This window comes from Dryobates pubescens, chromosome 1, assembly GCF_014839835.1.
Source record: "Dryobates pubescens isolate bDryPub1 chromosome 1, bDryPub1.pri, whole genome shotgun sequence".
NCBI classification, from domain to species: domain Eukaryota; kingdom Metazoa; phylum Chordata; class Aves; order Piciformes; family Picidae; genus Dryobates; species Dryobates pubescens.
The window spans coordinates 61,217,099-61,237,605 of NC_071612.1; the positions used below are offsets into that span (position 1 = coordinate 61,217,099).

A 20,507-nucleotide genomic window follows, 5' to 3' on the forward strand; every position below is an offset into this window, starting at 1 on the left:
CACATACTAATTCTGCCTTTAGAAATTAAGTACATAACCCTGGAAATAAACAGGATAAACCTGTGCCACCTACTTCACTCTAAAAGAATGAGTATCTCAGGGGGAAAAAGCACAAACTATACGAGGAGACAACAGCTTCAACTCGGTGGTTTGCTCTGCTTGCCCTACACAGTAGAGGTACTCGAAAAGTTCCTCCTCTAATTTTTACTCAAGCCTCATTTGGAAAAGAAAACCAGATCTTACTGAAGGCTTTCTTGGTTCTTCTTTAAAGACACATGTAGGACTAGCTGAAGATACTGCTTGACAAGGAAGAGTTGTGCATTTTCTTGGAAGGGAACAAGACTTCCACCACTCCCTTGTGCTGTTCAAAGTGCAGCACCATTTCCAGGCAGTGGATACATCCCTGTGTTGTACTAACAGGAGAGAAATGCAGCTAGAGAACATCAGGACAAGCCTTGGAGACATCCATGCCTACTCAAAAATGAAGTGCCAGGAAGGAGGCATCCCTCCATGAAGGCTGAACACAAGTGTTACATGACAGCTCCACTCTGTACCTACACTGTGGAGACGTTCCAACAGCACCAGAACTGGCCACTCTCTTTTGGGCCATGTTTTGCCTCATTTTTTGTGGTAAGACTGGAGACTCCCAGGAAAGCATTCCTCCAACCTCCTGCTTGCACACAAAGTTGTGGTGAAAGAGGGAAAAAAGAACTCCTATGCTTTATATCCAGTTTGTAGCCCACCATCATCTCCTCTTCTTGGCTTACCTCCCTCTGGTTTTCAGGTTGCTCTTCAGAGTACAGTGTAAATTCTCTTACGCCATAAATGCTCTCTGAGAAGCAGATAATGAGTAGTTACACCAGTACAGCAACCTTCACAGCCTCATATCTGAACTCAGCAAACCAATTTCAGGCCTGCAGAAATGAAATGCTGTCTTTGCCAACACTGTCTTAAAACCTATTGCCTTTGCATAGATATTCAAGAACCAAAGGACACACAGAATTAGCAGCAGTATTTTTCCTTCACCCCTTTCCTGTGAGTAAATACCTTAAATCCTTTACCTTTGACTGCAAGTTCAACCATCATGCCTTAATCTAACAGTGCTTCAGAGGCAGGGCTACCTTGCAGAAGGCCTTCACAGAGAAAGCTCATGTATAAAGCCAAGGGAAAGGCCAGTTTCCATTTTTAGTCTAAAGCAGGCTTTTACTCACAGAAAATGCAGGAAACCCAATTCAACTGCACCTCATGAGTATTGGACTAGGGTCACAACAAGTATTTATTCTCATAAGGGCAGATTATTTCTTTCATTAACCAGCTATAAACACATTTCAGAAAGAAAAAGGGTTAAGTTTATCTTCTGCTTGTGACTCAAGAGTGAATTCATAAATCTTGGCTGGGCTTTTACTTCACTGGAAAGCATATACAGACATACACACATATAAAATCTAATCCAGACCTCATATGGAACTTGGCCAGCCAACATCCTAGAAATAAAAAAAGCTACACAGCCCCAAAAAGCTAAATCCCAAATAACTCTTCAAAAATGCAAACAATGTTGTCCCTTTAGATTGTCTCCTTAAGAATGAGATTAGATTGCAGTGATTTGCCTCTTCATTTATTCTCCATAAATAATAAAGCCAAGTTATTCATCTTAGGAACAGCACTCTTACTTTCCCAGAGACATAATCTGGACATTTTTAATGTGAAAAAAACAACCCCAAACCTAACTCAATACCAATCTGTTTTCCATGTCACTACATCAAGATAAAGATCAGCAAGCTGACTTACAGGGGAAGCCAGAGGGCAATGTCCAATATCCATTAAACTGAGCAGGGCAGTGATTCAGTAGGTTCAGGCACTGACATTTTTAATACTGATAAAAATAATTTTATGTAAGCTGAATGCCAGAGACTTGATTTACTTCAAATGACTACTTACAATTTTGGTCTGGTCCACTGGAGCACAGCAGTTACACAGAACATTTATTTATAGCCATTCCCACTAATACAGTGTCATCACAAAAAAGCTTTGGCTTCTATCCGTGCTGAAAAGATAAAAACCTGGAGCAATGGAAAACCCTGCTAAAGGAGAATGGAAAACCATGATAAAGGAGACCTTGGTATTCTTATGCAGTGGTGCTCTGTTGATGCTCTGGCTTGCAGTGCACATAACCTCTTCTCAGGAAGCTCATCAAGGCACAGCAGTGGAGGCAGCTGCAGGCCCCTTGAAATGCACTGAAGCTGAAGTGCGCTTAAGATCCTGGTTAAGTTCACTAGTCAAAACCCCTCCTCAAACTGCACAAAGGTTGCCAGTTATCTCACTTGCCTACAGATACACAAGTTAACACTGCAACATTTGGCAAGTTAGAACAACTGCTATAAAAACTGAAAATCCAACACTAATTTCAAGTTAAATCTGCTTTTAAATCTGAAACCAAGATAAACAGCCCTCCCACAAACCACCAACCAAAGAAAATCCCCCAAACCTCTCAGCATCACATTGCCAGATTCTGTCTCTAGGTCATCCTCACCTATACAGTTTGCTAAACATTATCTTCTTCAGCAAATGTAAGGAAGCAAAGTACTCTGACCTCAGGGAGACAAGAGTTTGGAGACAAAGCAAATTTATTGTTCCGACTGTTGAAAGTAGGCAGAGTGTGTTTAAGTCAACAGCCACACACTTCATGAAAACCTGGCTAGTATGAATGAACAAACCTCAACAACCCTTAGGTAAATTCCAAAACTGCTGTGATGTGGTACATATGTCACAAAGTCTTGTAGGGAACCCATGGATTAGAAAATCAAAGATGCCTTCTGCATAAAGGACAGGCAGAGAACAGCATCACTGAGGTACTAGTCCCATTTCTTTCAGGCAAATTACTGCATAGATATCTAAGGTTAAGGAGTTCTGACACTTTTCTGAACAGCTTTTACAGTATCATAAGGTAACAATGAAAATACATTGTATTTGAAACCAAAGAGCAGCATATTACACATGCACTGGTAGAAAACATCCTCTGTGTGATCCCAGATGTTAAGAGTACCATACACAACCAGGATGCTCATCTAAAAGCAGACTAATTTAATTTGATTTAATTTTTGGTGGAAAAGAGTCTAAATGGTCTTATTCATAAAAATGGAATTCTCAACATTCAGCTGTGGTAGGTATAACACAAACAAATACAGTCTTCATGTTCAGGTTCTTCATGGAGATGTCCTTCGTGATCTCTGAACCAAGAAAAAAGAGAAACAGAACAGTTAGTGCTCTTCCTTGCAGGGGAAACTATCAACACTTCTCTTTATTCAGACAGCTCTGCTGCTTCAGTCAAAATGGAGCCAGGACAGAAGTGTCCAGATCAAAATTCCAGCATTAAAGGAAGGGTGATCACACGTCAGGATTGCTACTGCTACAGTGTTCTAGGTTACAGAGTCAAATTTTTTCCAAGCTGCACCTCGAGTCCTGTGTCCAGTTCTGGGCCCCTCAGTTTAGGAAGGATGTTGACTTGCTGGAGCGTGTCCAGAAAAGGGCAACAAGGTTGGTGAGGGGCTTGGAGCACAAGCCCTATGAGGAGAGATTGAGGGAGCTGCGGTTGCTTAGCCTGGAGAAGAGGAGACTCAGGGGTGACCTTATTGATCTCTACAACTACCTGAAGGGGGGTTGTAGTGAGGCAGTGGTTGGTCTCTTCTCCCAGGCAACCAGTACCAGAACAAGAGGACACAGTCTCAGGCTGCATCAGGGGAGGTTTAGGCTGGAGGTTAGGAGGAAGTTTTACACAGAGAGAGTGATTGCCCACTGGAATGGGCTGCCCGAGGAGGTGGTGGGGTCGCCGTCGCTGGGGGTGTTCAGGGCGAGGCTTGACAGGATGCTTGGTTGCATGGTTTAGTTGATTGGGTGGTGCTGGATGATAGGTTGGACATGATCATCTCAAAGGTCTCTTCCAACCTGGTTTATTCTGTTCTATTCTATTCTAAGCTTGTGTCAGCCACACAGACTAATCTCCACTTCAGGAAATTATTTTATAATGCAATGATCTCAAGTCAATATTAACAACACAAAGCACTCAAAACCAGGGCCCCTTATAAACATCATGTAGGAATGGCCATAGAGACATACAACCCCTCCAGCATCCCACCTCTGACAGCATAGCAACGAACATACATGTGGAGGAGTACAGCAATAAATGAGAGCATGCATGCATTAGCTCGAGTTTGATACATAAAGCAAGGATCACAGTAGCAGCTGCTGAAAAACTGATGCTGCAATCCTGTCAAGCAAGCCTAGAGAACTTCAGGCTGTACCAGCTCAACCCCTTGAGTCTTCTCAGAGTTTGGAAGATAATAGGATAAAATCTCACCACCAAACCTCTCTTAAGGATAGAGCCTGTCTCCAGCAAGCTGATTCAGGGCTGATAAGTATTTAAGCAACAAATACAGAGTAACCACACTTTGTGGCTACAGCAAGTCACCTGTGAAGCTGGTAGGAACTGGAAATCTTTCACTATTCTCACCATCTCACAGAACACTTTTTTCCTGCAAGAGGTCACATGCTCACTAGCTCAATGCTTCCCAGCACCCATCAGCTGTAGCAAGCTACTCCACTAACAGAACAGATTGTTTAGAATGCTGGCAGGTAGAGTCCTGGAATAAAAGCAATCTGAATAACAAATATACCAGAGGTCTCTTTATACAGAAACTTCCACGTGGTAACCACAAATACACCCCCTGAAACCAAAGCAAAGGAGTACAGGGAGTTACAGTATTACCCTGCAGACCAGAATCCCTACAGACAACCCAAGCAAAGAAAAGGTAACTTTCCATCGTGGCACCAGCGTTTGCACAAATGTCAGCCTAAGGAGGCAGGGCAGGGCTGGGTGTTTTCGCAGTAGAAACAGCCTGGCAGTGCGCTGCAGTGTGTCACAGAGCTGACAGCTGATAGTCACGCTGCTCTCGCTTGGGCTCACCTCCAGCTGGGAGAGACCAAGGCAGCGTGTGTGTGCTGGGGGGAGGCAAGGCTGTGAAGTGCATCCATGGAGATAATGTAAAAGCAGTTTGACTTTCAGTAACACGATGGCCAAGTGAAAGCTGACTCTAGAAATGGCAGCAAGGAGTTGGGTCTCCGTGTACCAGTATGCACCTGCCTTCAAACAGCAAGGCCTCCACCTTTCTTGGGAAACCACTTCAGTTTTAGACTAAGCAGATGAAGTCTGCATCAAAGTTTAAAAGCCATCTACTAATTAAAGAATTAAGCCCTTATGGATCATGATGGTAGTGTTTGTAAGTTCTCTTCCAGTGCAGTGCTCTGCTTTAAGCATCTAAATACTCATCCACAGAAGAGAGGAGGTATAACCCCACTCAGCAACTAGGACTTCATTTGCTCATTAACCCTCCTTCCCTCCCCATGAAAATGCTACAGCAGTATGTCAAAGAGTTATTTTGGTCTGCAGAAGCAGCCAAAGTATGAAATTGGTCTCCAAGTATTTTTACTTATTTTTAAATTCCTGATAAATGAGGAACTGCAGGCAGCTACTCTCCTCAACGAGATTTAACACAACCACCCCTTTCAGAAATGGGAAATGTGGTTTCTTAAACCACTGATAAATCCTTTCTGTTTCTTATCCTCCTGTTAAAAAGCAACTCAAGAGACTGAAATTCTTTTGTTTGGAAGGTAGGACCTTGAAATAGATTGGTAACAAGATGAATAGAGGATTACAAAATCCCAACAATCACCATAAACAGGAATTGACCTAATATCTTCCTGAGGCATCAAAGTATTTGTTTTACATGCAGCACTTAATTATCATATAGAGATCAGAAGATGAAGTGCAACCATTCCTGTTTATATGATTTTAAAAAAACGTTATTAAGGGCTGCCCAGTGAGAATTAAATCTGAGACAGCAGAAGCACAGCTATGACTACATGTTAGCTACACAAACAAACCTCCAGGTCTAAGTTCTCTACAGCGAGTCTAAAAACGTCCAAATGTGTTGGGTTTGCTTTTGAAGAGTTCCATAATCTGATATTTCACATCACTGTGAATTGTCATTTCCCAAGACTTTATATACTTCTGGAGAACTCATCGTACAAATATAGTAAAGCCATTAAGTTGATTTCCCTTTTAGGTAAAGGCATTTAAAAATCCTCACTTCAGCTGACCCAAAAGCTGTGTGTCTCCCTGTTTGGTACGGTTTTCCCTCTTTCAAAGCTCAAAAGTTTTCTCTGATAGTTATTGTAGTATCTTCACTAACTCAAAGGCTGCTCTGACCCCCTTTTGCCCTGTAACACATGGTATGTGTAACATCAATTGCTCCTCAATGGCTCAATTCCTAGCCCAGAAGGTTTCACACACACAGGTTTTGTTTATGCAGATGAAGTGTGATGGATGCGCTCAGTATCTTGCACCTCATGTTGCTTCTAAACAGTTCAGTCTTCAGTTCTCTGCTTGTTAACACCACTCAGCACGTTATTTTTAGGATTAGCTCAAACTACCACTAGAAAGTCTCATCAACATTTGAGATCCATTTTACTTACAAAAATGGCTTTTGAATAAACAGATTTTAGGTCACATGAAATTAAAAAAACAACCCCAAATCCACACCAAAACCTCCCACACCCTACTTGCTCCAATTCTAATCTATCATACTTGAATACCTCCAACCCAGGTGGAGAGCTAAGTGACCCCAGTTTTATCCAGCTACACTAAAGGGCTACACTCCTCCTTAGCTGACAGGCACCTCCCCAGGAGATTCATCCCATCCCAGGATTAGCAACTAGTTTAAACAAGATATCTAACTTCTAGACAGACAGTGAAGGTCAAGTGTCATGCATTCCTCCTGAACAGCCTGTAAATTGTGGCACTGTGACCAGCTGGAGGCAGAAGCATTTGCTTTGTTTCATTTAAAGAGCTGAACTGTCCTAGATGCACAGAAATACCTACATAGTTCCCAAACCATTCCCAGTAAAATGAAGTCCCAAATCTTTCTCAGGCCCAATTTTTTTTCCACTACAGGTGGCTACATCTTCAGTTTTATATTTCTCTCATGAATCAGAGATTTTTGTTTCTAAGCCTCACCATCTGTTTGTGGTTTTGGAAGATGCTTTGACAGCTCAGCTATGTGACTATGTGCTAAAGCTTCCTACTTCCCAGGTATTCTGAATGAATTGCAGTTGCCATACGCTATCAAGCCTGACCTACTCACACAACTCTAAAATACTCTTTTCCACCCACTCCCATTCTCCAGAAGGAAGTGGGGGGGGGGAACCCACAACAATATGAACATTACAGGAAGGGAAAAAAAATGAGAGAAGGTTCTTAAAATATCCACACTTTAGACTCAAGTCACTCAATTCTAGGAGGAGATTCCCTTTCAGCTTAGTCACAGCAGCATGTAACTACCATTGACACTGCTGACTGACCCTTTCCAAAGGAAGAAACTTTCCCAGAACATGTCTAGGCCCTTTTATGCAAGGAACCTGGATTCCTGAATGTGTTACATGCTCTTAAAGGATTTTACTAAATAAATATTGAATTACTGGGCAAAATTAGAAACCAATGTGTAAACAGTGGGAACTGCACACCTTCACGGATCCTTGCACAAGCAAACCAGAAGTTTGTGCTTACCTTGAGTTTGCATTTCATCCAGGAACAGTTTTAGCCTCCTGCTTCTGAGCCCAAAAACTTTTGCTGTTTCATGCAGAAGACCTTGGTACGTTAATCCATTCTGACCAACAGGATTTTCCATCAGAAGAGTTCCCACAGTTCCTTTCTGACATTCTGAAGAAAAAAAAACCCAAACCACTGAAATGACTATTGGTGAGAAATGGCATTATTTATCTTGGGAAACTGAAATTTAGGATTTATTCTTCTACTTCATTCCTATTTCTTCCAATACCAACCTACTTAGAGACAATCACTGAAGTAGTTCAAGAGTTTTAGCATCACAAGTGAAAGTGGCTATGAACAGCCTGACAAAACAAAAGACAGCTTTGGAGGACGTGTTAGGTGTGTCAAACAGGATAACCTAGAGGCTGGGAAACATGAAATATTTCAACAGGACACAGAAACCACTACAGATGCTCACAGAGCACCTTCTGATGATCAAATCCCCAGCTAAAAGCATGGTTTTTTTGGTGCAAGTAGATTCCCACTACTTGAAATCAGTAAGATTCCACATGCATAGTCCAGAAAGAATTGAAACCAGGGCACAGCAGAAGTTACTAACAACATGGTTGTTCCACTATGAGGTTTCAGAGTAGAAGGTAAAAGACCAGCAACTGTGGTACAGAGTTTCATACACAAATTCATACTCCAGATGAGGCTAATGACACAAATTCATTTGGCTTTTCAATAGCACTAACAAATATTTCACAGGCTGTTAACAATGTCCTGGTCAAGAGCCGACTCCTCCTTCACATTTGGTCAGTTTTAGCCTCTGTCTTTTAAAACAAGTAGCACAGGTGAGTTGATGGTCAGAAACAGGCAGACAATGCTGAAGAGCTCACATTTAAATGCTATCCCTTATCTCAGACCAGCTCTTTTTCCTTTGATGAAAGGAGAAAAGCTAAATATAAACATTGTGTTTATTAGAAAGCAAATGCTAGGAAAAAATAAACAACATCACCATCTACCAATGAAAACACATGTACCTATCTCCATCAGTAAGCCAGGGTGTCCAAATTGCCTGTCACAAAAAGCTCAGCCTGTAAATGAGGAGAGATCAGTATCCGACCTACCTTGTGGTTTTGCATTCATTAGCTGCAAGTTGATATACTGGCAGAGCAGAGCATCAGGAGAGCTGATCAGAGCAGGTGCTGACCCTGTTGTCACATGGAGAGTCTTTCCGCTGAGACTAAGCAAGTCAGTTTTGTTTATCAGTTCTGAAAGAGAAAATGAGACCAGTCAGGCCATTATAGGGCAGCTGAGGTCCAGTTCTCACTCCATTAGCTGACAATGAGTCTTTCTAACCACCAATTCCACTGGGGATCTGTTTCCCTCTTCACAATTCCTCCCTCAAGAACGAGCATTTCTACACTTTGAAAAATGGGATTTGTGCAGAAATTTTGTGTTTCCTCCACAGAGTGCTTCATCTGCTGTAGAAAATTCACTCCCACGTAACATTTATTATGCACATAAACACCCAACGTGATTCTCTGTGCAATAAAAACAGTTAAATAATGTAAAACAAGCAAGAAAGGACTCATTCAAGCCAACCTCTTCCATCGCATGAAAAGCAGACCTGTGACCTGTACCTTGACTTCCCCAGCTGAAGCAGCACTGGATGTGTGTTACGATGCAGCATCAGGGCATTTCCCTCATTAAACTGCAGATGACAAGTGATGAAAAATCAGTGGCTGGTTGGCTCATGAATAATGCCCTCTGCATGAATAGTTGTGTTTAATGTCAAGAGCTGCTGATGATTCAGCAGACAAGTCCAGCCATGCATATTTAGAAAATGGTGGAAGATCAGAGCCAAACCAAGACCCATGTCTTACAAGATTTTAGAAGTAACAGCAGCACCCTGAAAGCACTCAGATGAGAAGCTAATGAGGTTTCTGTAATACCAATGCAATATGTAGGGCTGCATTCTGCACTGCCTACATGAGCCAGTCTGTCACTGAGGTAAAAACAGCTGCTGATAGCCACAACATCAAGGATACAGAGAAATAACATCACTGAGTGCTACAAAGCTTTTGCAGCTACAAAAGAACTCTTAACACCAAATCCAGGAAGAACTAATGTATTTAATTCCTTGGTATGCATGGAGCAGGCTCATCTGTCATCTCTTTCCAGCAGGCTTTCAATCCATCTCGGCCCTGTCTGCATGTCATGGAGTCTAGGCTGAGCTTATTCTCCATCAGTTCTTCTGGATGAATTTCAAAGGGGCACAAGTGATACTCCTAGCTTACAAGCTCTCAAAACTTTGCCAGCTGCCACAGAACATGTAAGCACTGTGGAAGGCTTATGAGACTGCCCTAAGGAAGGATGAAGACCTCAGACTAAGATTCTAAAATGCTATCTTTCAAAACCAACTTTTAGATCTCTATATCATAGACATATATCTCAAGCTTTACAGGAAAAAAGAAAAAAAAATCATTGATGCTTCTAAAACTCAGTTTTCAAGAATGAAGTTTTGATGATGATGGTGGACATCACTTGGTCAATGGTTGGAGTCAGTGATCACACACAGAATCACACAGAATGGCAGGGACCTCTGGAGATCAAGTGCAACCCCGCTGCCAAGGCAGGTTCACCTAGAGAAGGCCACACAGGAACATGTCCAGGTAGGTTTTGAATGTCTCCAGATATGGAGACTAAATAATTCTGTGATCTGTCACCTACCCAAGCCCTTCCTTGGTCTGTTTGAGGCGCAAAGCTTGAGCACAGGAGGGGGCTTCACTTTTGGTTTTACTTACAAGAAAACAACCAAATGAACAAAAGGAAAGGCATTAACATGACTTCATCACAGGGTAAGGGAGTCAGCAGCAGGTTTTTAGCAGCATAACCCTGAAGCAGCATCACTTGCCATTTACATCTGATTCATGGGGCACAGGCAGGAGGCAGCACTGGTGACCAGAGTGCTTCACAGAGCAAGCAACACAAGGCCAGGATCTGGGGCAGGAGCTACAGCATAGGTGAATTGTGTATTTAACAAATGTAGCATTTTGCATGACAGGACCACTGACATTTTCACAAGGAGGGCCTCACAGACAGTGCTGCCTATGGAGTCAGTTCCTGGGACCCTCTAACCAAAAAGTGGATCATTTTCACAGAGCTAACAATACACTTGAAAACAAGCAGGTATTACAAGCGCTAATCAATATTAAAATCACTTCTAAAGTCAGTTCCCCCTGCAGCTGAGACTTGAGTGGTAATGCTCTCCTAAGGGGTCTTAAAGCCTCATGGCCTTTTAAAAAACAATAAAAAAATCTTTTTGTACTCTTGTTCAGGAAACAGTGCTAAGAACAGAGTTAAAAATAATACAACAAGCAGATGAAAATCATCAAGAGGGAACAAGTTGTGGACTTAGAATAGAAGCTTGTAGGAGAATTTTTGCCTGACTTTTCCCTTCCCTGTTCTCTCTGACTTCATTTACTCCTGCAAGGATGAACAAATTGAAATTTCTGTAAATAGGTCTTTTTCAGCATGGGCTACTTCCATGAAAGCCAAGTGCAAGTCAAAACACATTCCCAACAAGAAATTCAGAGAGAGAGTTTTCAGCTTTTCAGCAATCTAGAGCAAAAAAATTTACAGACAAATGTTTTTACCAGCTGACTTGAGCCCAGCCTCTCTCCTTTAAATGATTTATTTTTTTTAATATACAGAGAGACAAATCCTGTGCTCAGTTTCTGAAGGTCAGTACAGATCCCAGAACCTGGCTCAGGGTATGTGCAGTTACTCAAAATGCATCAATGCACTGTTGGGGAGGAAATGTTTATCCCATTATTTCAATGCTGCACTGAAAAACAGGGCCATGACATGATTTGAGTCTGCCTTAATACAAGAACTGCCTCAATTTGTGCCATTATATAACCCTAAGTAAATCTTCATTACAATTAGAAAACAAGGTAATAAATTACTGCAAGTAAAGTGGACAGCCCTAAAAACCACAGGAAGGAAAATAAGAGCCAGAAATGTGGTTTTACTGGGTCACAATTTTATTAACACACATGTGAACAATTCAGCAGCAATTTGTCCTGAGTGCACGACCTTTCTTTGCAATCCCTCTCAGATCCAGGGGCTGATACCAGCCCTCACCTTGCCCAAGGAGACCCTGCAATCACCATTAGGCCTCACCTCACATTACCTGTGTGAAGGTTGGGCAGATAAAACAAAGGGATCATATCCCAAACAAACACTGGGAATGTTGGTTCTATTCTGTAACATCTCTCAGAGTTGTTTTCTCTGTATGTGCTTTCAATCCTGACTCCTCAGGGAGCCATAGCTTCTGCAGATCAATACTCATTTCAGACCTCTGCCAAACTGCAATAGAAGTGAATTTAATAACCTAATCTTTCCAAGGGAACTTCCATGTTGTTAATAAGCAAGCTGAGGAAAAAAAAAACCTCTGCTCTGCCCAGGCCACTTACAAAGAGTGAAAGTTTAAAATCAGCACACCAAGATGGGAAGCCCCAAACAGATACCTACAGAAGAAAAGCACCATAGAAAGACAAGAAATAAAGCCTTTGTTAACTGCAGCAGAAAAACAAACACTTTTGAGGAAAAGGAAAGGTTTAGATTTTCTTTACCCCTTCCTTTAGGAATTCAGTGTTATCAGATATATGTTGCATCATTTTGTCCTGCTAGTGGCAGAAAACAATGCAAATAAAGACTTAAACTCCTTATAGTACTCATGAGATGAGAGTTTCCCAACTTTTCTGGGCCTTCTGCAGGTCATCTCTTGCTATCTGCGATGGTAATGGACTGTACTAGTATGTAGCCACCTCAACAGGCACATGCCACACTATGAAGAGTATGACTACTATTTGGAAAAGGATTTTGAGGAAATCCTCCCTTAAGACACAACTGGAACTCAATGTAAATACTGAGGGATCCCAAACGTGCTATAAATCACCTACAACTGAATGCAAAGAATAAGCATTTTGTAGGATAGAACTATTCAGTTCAGCCAAGCACAACTTGGAAAGGGATTTTAATCACAGCAAAGGCATCAGACAGGGAAAAAAAAACATTAATACTCTTCCAGAAAGACTTTCAGAAGAAGACAAGAAAACTAAAGCTAGAGATGGAACAGTGACATTACAGACACAAGTAATACCCCCTGCTGATATCACAGGTAGACAGAAAATGCAGATCCTTAGCAGTGCTGTGAGCACCCCAAAACAGCCTTTCACAACAGCCAAGTAAATTATCTCCTCCTCAGAGGCTGCTTCCATACAGTTTCTATGAAAACACAGCAGCAGAAGTTTGCATAGCTGTCCAGTTACCACACGTATGCTACTTCATCATTTCATTGTTGCTCATTATAGACTGTATATGAATGCTGTGGAAAGTTTGAACTGCAAGACATCCCTGTAAACAACACTAAGAACATTTAAAGAGTTTACTATTGCTGTTGAAACATGTCTGAAGCCCTAGCACAGCATGGCCACTATTATGCACTCTACTATCTGCAGGTGAGAGTGGTGGTGAATGGTGCCACATCCAGCTGGCGGCCAGTCACCAGTGGCATCCCCCTGGGATCAGTGCTGGGCCCCATCCTCTTCAACATCTTCATTGACGATATGGATGAGGGGGTTGAGTCAGTCATCAGCAAGTTTGCAGATGACACCAAGTTGGGAACAGATGTTAGTCAGTTAGAAGGGAGAAAGGTTCTGCAGAGGGACCTCGACCGACTGGACAGATGGGCAGAGTCTAATGGGATGGCATTTAACAAGTCCAAGTGCCAGGTGCTGCACTTTGGCCACGGCAACCCCACGCAGAGCTACAGGCTGGGGTCAGAGTGGCTGGAGAGCTGCCAAACAGAGAGGGACCTGGGGGTGCCGATTGACAGCCGCCTAAACATGAGCCAGCAGTGTGCCCAGGTGGCCAAGAAGGTCAATGGCATCCTGGCCTGTATTAGGAATAGTGTGGCCAGCAGGAGCAGGGAGGTCATTGTGCCCTGTACTCTGCATTGGTTAGGCCACACCTTGAGTACTGTGTCCAGTTCTGGGCCCCTCAGTTTAAGAAGGACATCGAGACACTTGAAGGTGTCCAGAGAAGGGCAACAAGGCTGGGGAGAGGCCTTGAGCACAGCCCTGTGAGGAGAGGCTGAGGGAGCTGGGATTGTTTAGCCTGGAGAAGAGAAGGCTCAGGGGTGACCTCATTGCCCTCAACAACTACCTGAAAGGTGGTTGTAGACAGGAAGGGGTTGGTCTCTTCTCCCAGGCAACCAGCACCAGAACAAGGGGACACAGTCTCAAGCTGTGCCAGGGGAGGTTTAGACTCGAGGTCAGGAGAAAGTTCTTCACTGAGCGAGTCATTCGTCATTGGAATGGGCTGCCCAGGGAGGTGGTGGAGTCACCGTCCCTGGAGGTGTTCAAGGGGAGATTGGACGTGGCACTTGGTGCCATGGTCTAGTCGTGAGGTCTGTTGGGACAGGTTGGACTTGATGATCCTTGGGGTCTCTTCCAACCTTGGTTATACTGTGATACTGTGGTTTTGGTCACTAGGGGAATCTTGTGCTCAGAGTGTTGATTCTTGCAACTTTTCCTGATGTACTGAAATATTTCACATAGTTTAATAGTAAAACAGCATCTTCATCTCAAGGGAGAGAATGCCAGTTTGCTGGTAGGGCCTCAGAGTCACTCACATCAACATCTTTCATGTTTTCCTTCTCTGTTTCAGCTCTGTTAACTTTGCAGTGAAGCAAACTACAGTTTAGCCTGTCAGTCTATGCATACCCTATAAAAGATATATTACAGTCTTTGCCTTAACGGAGGCGAAGTTCAAGCTGCAAAAATATTCAATAGGTCTGTCTAAAAAGAAGAAATTCAGAGATCAAGTTTCTCTAGGTGAAAAAACAACATTTTTTCCCCTCTCTACAGATAGCAGTTTGCATTCAATTTAAGTTATCACCCTGCCTACTGAAGCATTAGGGGGGGAGAAAAAAAAAGCAAGCAAAAGCTGATGGCAGCTCGCCATCAATATGTAGCATAGCTTGGACCTGATGGAAACACTTTCTGAAATAACTCAGTTTTTGTCCTGGTGAGAACTGCAATGGAAATAAGGTAGCAGAAAAGATGAGCATCATTTAGCAGCAGCTTTTGGAAACATTGATGTGACTATAAACACAGTCTCGTAAGAAAAGTACTATGAAATAGAATATTTCCTTTCACATTTTCTGTCAATTTTGTGTCTATATAGGGCAATTATACAGTAAATAACCTCTAGCTGCTGCTAGCAAGACTTTCAATTTTCCTTGTCATACTCCATTTACCTGTTTTTCCATTAAAAACTGTCAGTTTTGAGTTTTTCAGACCAAAAATGGAGGAGACAGCATCTACCAGTCCCGTGAAGTTCAAGGTGTTATCTCCTTTTGGATTTTCCAGCAGCAACACACCATCTGCAACCAAAATGAAGAAATGAAAATGCAGTTTGGAAGCAATAGTCAAGTTTTAGTGATCTTCTGTTGACTTCTAATTATTTCCTGTGAACTCCTAAGCTAACTTGAAACAGACAACATTGCATCTTCCAGGGAAACGGACTCAAGTGTACTTCAGATTTAGAGTATGGCAGCCTTATTTGTTTTCATGAACAGAGCAGTCTCTGAACTATATCATCTACTATTATAATGACTAAAACTCTACAGACTGTGCCCATCAAGATGTTCACCATCTTAGATAGTTATGCTCATCATTATTATTAGGGTCACAAAAATAATGGGAGGGATGGAAACCTGCTTCTCTGAACACAGGCTGAGAGAGTTGGGGTTGTTCAGCCTGGAGATGAGAAGGCTCCAGAGAGAGCTTATTGTGGTTTTTTGGCACTTAAAGGGGCTGATAGCAAAGATGGGGAGAGAGATTCTAGCAGGGCCTATTGTGACATGACAAGGGGTGATGATTTTCAACTAAAAGAGGGGAGACAGACTTGATGGAAGGAATGAGGTTTTTACACTGAGCCTGGTGACCCTGGCCCAGGCTGCCTTGAGAGGTGGTAGATGCCCCACCCCTGGAATCACTCCAGGTCAGGTTGCTTGGGGCTCTATCTAGCTGCAGATGTCCCTGCTGACTGCAGGGTGCTGGGACCAGATGACCTTTAATGGCCCCTTCCCACCTAAAGCATTCTAAGATTCTATGATTCTTCAGTAAGCAGCTTTGTAACCATGTTAAACAAGGCACACTGACACAAACTGTAAACACATGCAGGGAAAAACCCTCTGGAGTGCATTTAATTTTCTCTCCTTTTACCAGAGAGCTCAGCTGCACTCATCTTTCCATTACCCACAACATAGTCGTCATACTCTCTAGTTTTAAGTATTCTTATTTGCTCTGTCCTCAATATCTAAGTTGTTCAAAGGCAGGATCTGCTGCAGAGCAAGATACCACTTCTATTGACAGTACTACATCAAGAGCCATACTGAGGGTGGGTGAATGCAGACAGACTGTGGATGCCCCACTAAAGAGAGTCACATACAAACCCCTCACGTGCCCCCCGGAGTATTTACTCATCATGGACAACATGTGGGTTTGCTTTTTCATAAACTTATTTACAAGAATTAGTTAAAGCTACTATTGCAAGGGACTTGGCACCATCTTTAAAAGAAATCTGTGGCTCCAACATTCATCACACCATTTCCCAAATGATCTTTTAACATCCCCACTGATAAATCAAGCCTGGTGCATTCCTACCTTGCTCTGTCCCATTAACACAAACTTTGAGGTTGACGTAGGCACAGGCTGGACCAACACACTGACACAAACCACCTCTGACAAGTGTAATTTCTAGCTCTGATCCCTTCAGCTGAAGAAAGAAGGAAATTATGGTTGAGTATTGCTTTATTAAATGAACACATCCAAATATCTTCCTTATATAACCGAGATCTTGTCTTACTATACTGAACAGGACTTAGAATAAACCAGCAACTTCTGCCACATCTTCAAATATGTTTTTGTCTTTAATACATGATAAAGATAGAGCAGCATTTGACACAAAGGAGAAGTGGGACAAACAGCCTCACTTTCACAAGTGATGAGTAGTGATGGCAGGCTCCCAAAACCTGAATCTTTATCCAGGAGTGAATACACTCAAGAAGAACACCCTTCCAGAGGTAATGCAGAGTATCTGAAGACAGGCCCCTCCTCTCAGTTGCTGTTTGGAGAAGCCTTCAGCCACGCCAAAGGAGCTACCAAGGACAAACAGAGAAGGCAATGGCCTTGATACCAAGTCAGCCTTTGTGCCTAATCTCCCTACTAGCTGTTAGTGGGTCAATGAAGCCTTGAAACACTCCCAAAAAATGGAGCAGGTATCTTCCTGTGCAAATGAGACAGGGTGAAGAGCCCTGAGAATGTGGAGCAATGCTTTGGAAACAGACTTATTTTGTAGGGGCCTTAAACCACAGCTTTAAGAATATGCTTCTTCCAAGCATGGGTCTTTTCCTGACTTAAATACAGGCTGGAATTACTCCTACATGGACACCAGTTTTCATGAATGACACTTTCAAAGACAGCTTAATAAAAAACTTCAATTAAACAAACATCATCCAGAAATCACTTCTATGAACAACTGGTACTAAGTGGTACTAAGGCAGGGCATTTTTGGTGCATTTAGAGACTGTCAATAAGAGTCCAAAGAGAGGACAGACTTGGAAGTGTTGCTGTCTTCTGAGCTCCTGTTACAAAGGAGGAAATGATACTCATTGAGCAGCAAATCTTACTCTGTGTTTATCCATTCCACCAGCAATTAAGAACTCATTTTTCAAGTAGTAGCTTTTCCATGCTAGTATTTTCCTGAGCAACTGCTGAGAGCAAGTCCTTGGGAGAGTTCATAATTAAGGCCTTAAATCAAAAATTGATCCAGGATAATTTCACAGAAGTACTGATCTGAACATAACCCAGATAACACTTGTAGAAAAGACAGACTGCATCTCATTTTTGTCCCAGTCAGATACATTCAACACCACACAGACTTCTGTTACTCTCTCCAGAAATTTGGTGCAATGATCTTGTCACAGATGATTCAACTTCTGCGCCTGTGGAATGACAGACTTCATTCCTTGAACTTGCATCTGCTTTTATATCTGCAAGCCTGTAATGGTCACTGAAGCATTTCCCACACTGATGCTGCTTATCTTCCACCACCACCAACTCAGTTTGACTTCAGATCACAAGCCCCAGTGCAATTCTAAGACAGACAAGTAGCCATAGCCATGGCTGGTGCACCCAACTGCACATTTACTGCTCACAGCTGCAGCTATTCTCTGCCCTTTCCATAAGGTCAAACTTCTGCATTGAAAGTATTTCTAAAGAAGGGCTTTTGCAGTTCAGGTGTTTTTATTCACTGCTCTTAATGTGACAAGCCAATTGCAGCAGAACACAGAGTACAGTCAAACATCTGCCCTAAACAATCCATCTCTGCAGTCCCAGGAAACAAAACTTCCAAGGAACGCTTTACAGTTGCGCTAAAATCTCAGTCATCTGCTTTTCTCTGCAACCTCTATTTTAAAGTCTAAATATGTGACTGATGGTTCAGAGACACAGCAAGTCTGGAAGCACAGTAACCATCTAAATGTGCAGAAGGCAACTCATGTGGCAAAGACCACAGACTGACTCCCTGGGGAGGTATTTGGTAGTAATTGAGGCTCCTTGAAGCAAACTAAGAACTCTGCATTTACTCACAAAGTTTTTCTTTGCCTCCATTTGCCAGACAAACTGCACAGCTTCAGTACACAGAACATGCAGTAACTAAAGGGGTTTTTTTGTCTGAAAACCTCTCCAGGTCCAAGATTGAAGCTGACAGCAGGAACTCTCAGCAGTATGATCATTACATTTCTATCAACTTAGTCATCAACTGCAGCAGCCACACAGAACTGTCTGTCCTATATCGTGCTTTTTCATTTGAAATCTTTTAGGTTTTCCCCACTCTGAAATCCCACATTTCTGCAAGTGCACAGCCTGACCCACACACTTCCTAGCTCCAGTTTACACCCTAGCTCACCATTTCCAAAACTGCCTTGCTGACATCCAGACAACAGCTATCCATTGCATCCATACCCACCAGCACCTTCTGGCAGGGAAGATTTCGTCTTTACATAGACAACATCATTTAAAAGTAATCCAAGAGTCTCAGCTTTCAGCTTTTCACAAGGTTTTTCCTTCACTGGAATCTGCTACATTAAGATTTAGAAAATGGAAAAATAACAGCAGGGGGTGGAAACCACACTTGCACAGGCATGAAAGCTGTCATGGAAAGACACAGCAACCAACACTGGAGCTCATGTCCTAGGCAATTTCAGAGGCAGGCATTCCAACGTGTGTTTCCCAGAATCATACTTTTTTTTTCCCCCAGTTGCTTTTACATTTTAATTCAAATTTGATGCTGACAGCATCAAGCCATCTACCAGCAAAATCCCAATCAAGTACATAGAAGAAATAGTAAAATAGTTCCACCAAATAAATTCTCAGTCCCAATATCCTCCACCCACCTCTATGTCCTGTTTGTCCCTACACTTGTCACTCAGTTCAACTAAGACTTTTGAAACAGACCAAACAAGGCTTTGATTCAAAACTGGACAACTTTAGAAGTGTAATTAAAAAGTATAAACCACTTTCTTTACACATAGTGTAACTAAGATAGATAAAATATGTGCTTTCACAGAGTCACACAATGGTGGTGGGTTGAAAGGGACTTCTGGAGATCATCCAGTCAAACTCCCCTGCTAAGGCAGACTCACCCAGACTGTGTTGCCCAGGATCACATTCAGGCAGGTTTTGGAAGTCTCCAGAGAAGGAGCCTCCACATCCTCTCTGGGCAACCTGGACTGGTGCTCTGTCATCCTCACAGGAAAGTTATTCCTCGCGTTCAAGTGAAACCTCCTGTGTTCCAGTTTGTGCCCACTGTGTCTTGCCCTATCACCAGGCACCAGTGGAAAGAGACCAGCTCCATCCTCTTGACTGCCACCCTGGAGATCTTTATATACATTGGTTAAGACCCACTCTGTTTTCTCTTTTCCAGATTAAAGAGCCCCAGGTCTCTCAGCCTTTCCTTGTAAGGGATGATCCTGTCCCCTCAGTATATTTGTGGACCTCCTTTGGACTCTCTCCTTGTCTCTCCTGAACTGAGGAGTTCAGAACTAAACACAATATTCCAGGTGAGGCCTCACCAGGGCAGAGTAGAGGGGGAGGAGAACCTCCCTCAAGCTGTTGGTCACAATCTTCTTAATGCACCCCAGGAAGGCCCTGGCCTTCTTGGGCACATTGCTGGTTCGTGGTCATCCTGTTGTCCACCAATGCTTCCAGGCCCTTCTCAACAGAGCAGCAGGTAGCCCCCTTACCTGCACTGGTTCAGGGGATTATTCCTCCCCAGGGGCAGGACTCTGCACGTGCCCTTGTTGAACTTCATGAGGTTCCCCTTTGCCCAACTCTCCAGCCTGTTCAGGTCCAGCTGCATGGCAGCCAGCCACTCCTCCCAGTTTGGTATCATTCCTTTCAGCTATTCTCAGATCTCTAAGCCACTCCATAAATCAAATTTTAGTTTTGATATCTCTTAAGTTCTTGTCTTTCTGGTCTAGCATGACATTTAGATAGAAGAATACTTCATCCTTGCCTCTCTAGGAATGCCTTTTGGATCTAGTAAACCTCAATAAAACCAAGGCAAAAGTGTTCTCACAACAGATCAAAAGGAATAATCAAAGCAAACAAAGGAAACAGTTCAGAACTGCTGCTGAAAGAAGGAGCACTCTGCAAAATTCCCTTGTTATGACAATTAAACTTCAGCAATACAGGGGAAGAAAATCCAGGTATCCTCAAACATTAATTAATGAGGTTGGTCTTAAGCCAAGAGGCAAAATTTAGCC

At 42.7% G+C, this 20,507-nt stretch overlaps 1 protein-coding gene across 1 annotated transcript in view; it reads right to left on the reverse strand.

Annotated features, from left to right (window-relative positions):
• Window positions 1-1,516: 1,516 nt before the first annotated feature.
• IARS1 (isoleucyl-tRNA synthetase 1) overlaps window positions 1,517-20,507 on the reverse strand; it is a 109,878-nt gene continuing 90,887 nt past the window's right edge. The window contains exons 29-33 of the mRNA XM_054166720.1: window positions 16,345-16,456; window positions 14,934-15,059; window positions 8,731-8,874; window positions 7,619-7,771; window positions 1,517-3,227 (exon numbers count right to left, since the gene is read on the reverse strand). Of these exons, the coding sequence (XP_054022695.1) occupies window positions 3,145-3,227; window positions 7,619-7,771; window positions 8,731-8,874; window positions 14,934-15,059; window positions 16,345-16,456 (618 nt within the window). The 3' untranslated portion in view covers window positions 1,517-3,144. The remainder of the gene's footprint in view (window positions 3,228-7,618; window positions 7,772-8,730; window positions 8,875-14,933; window positions 15,060-16,344; window positions 16,457-20,507) is intronic.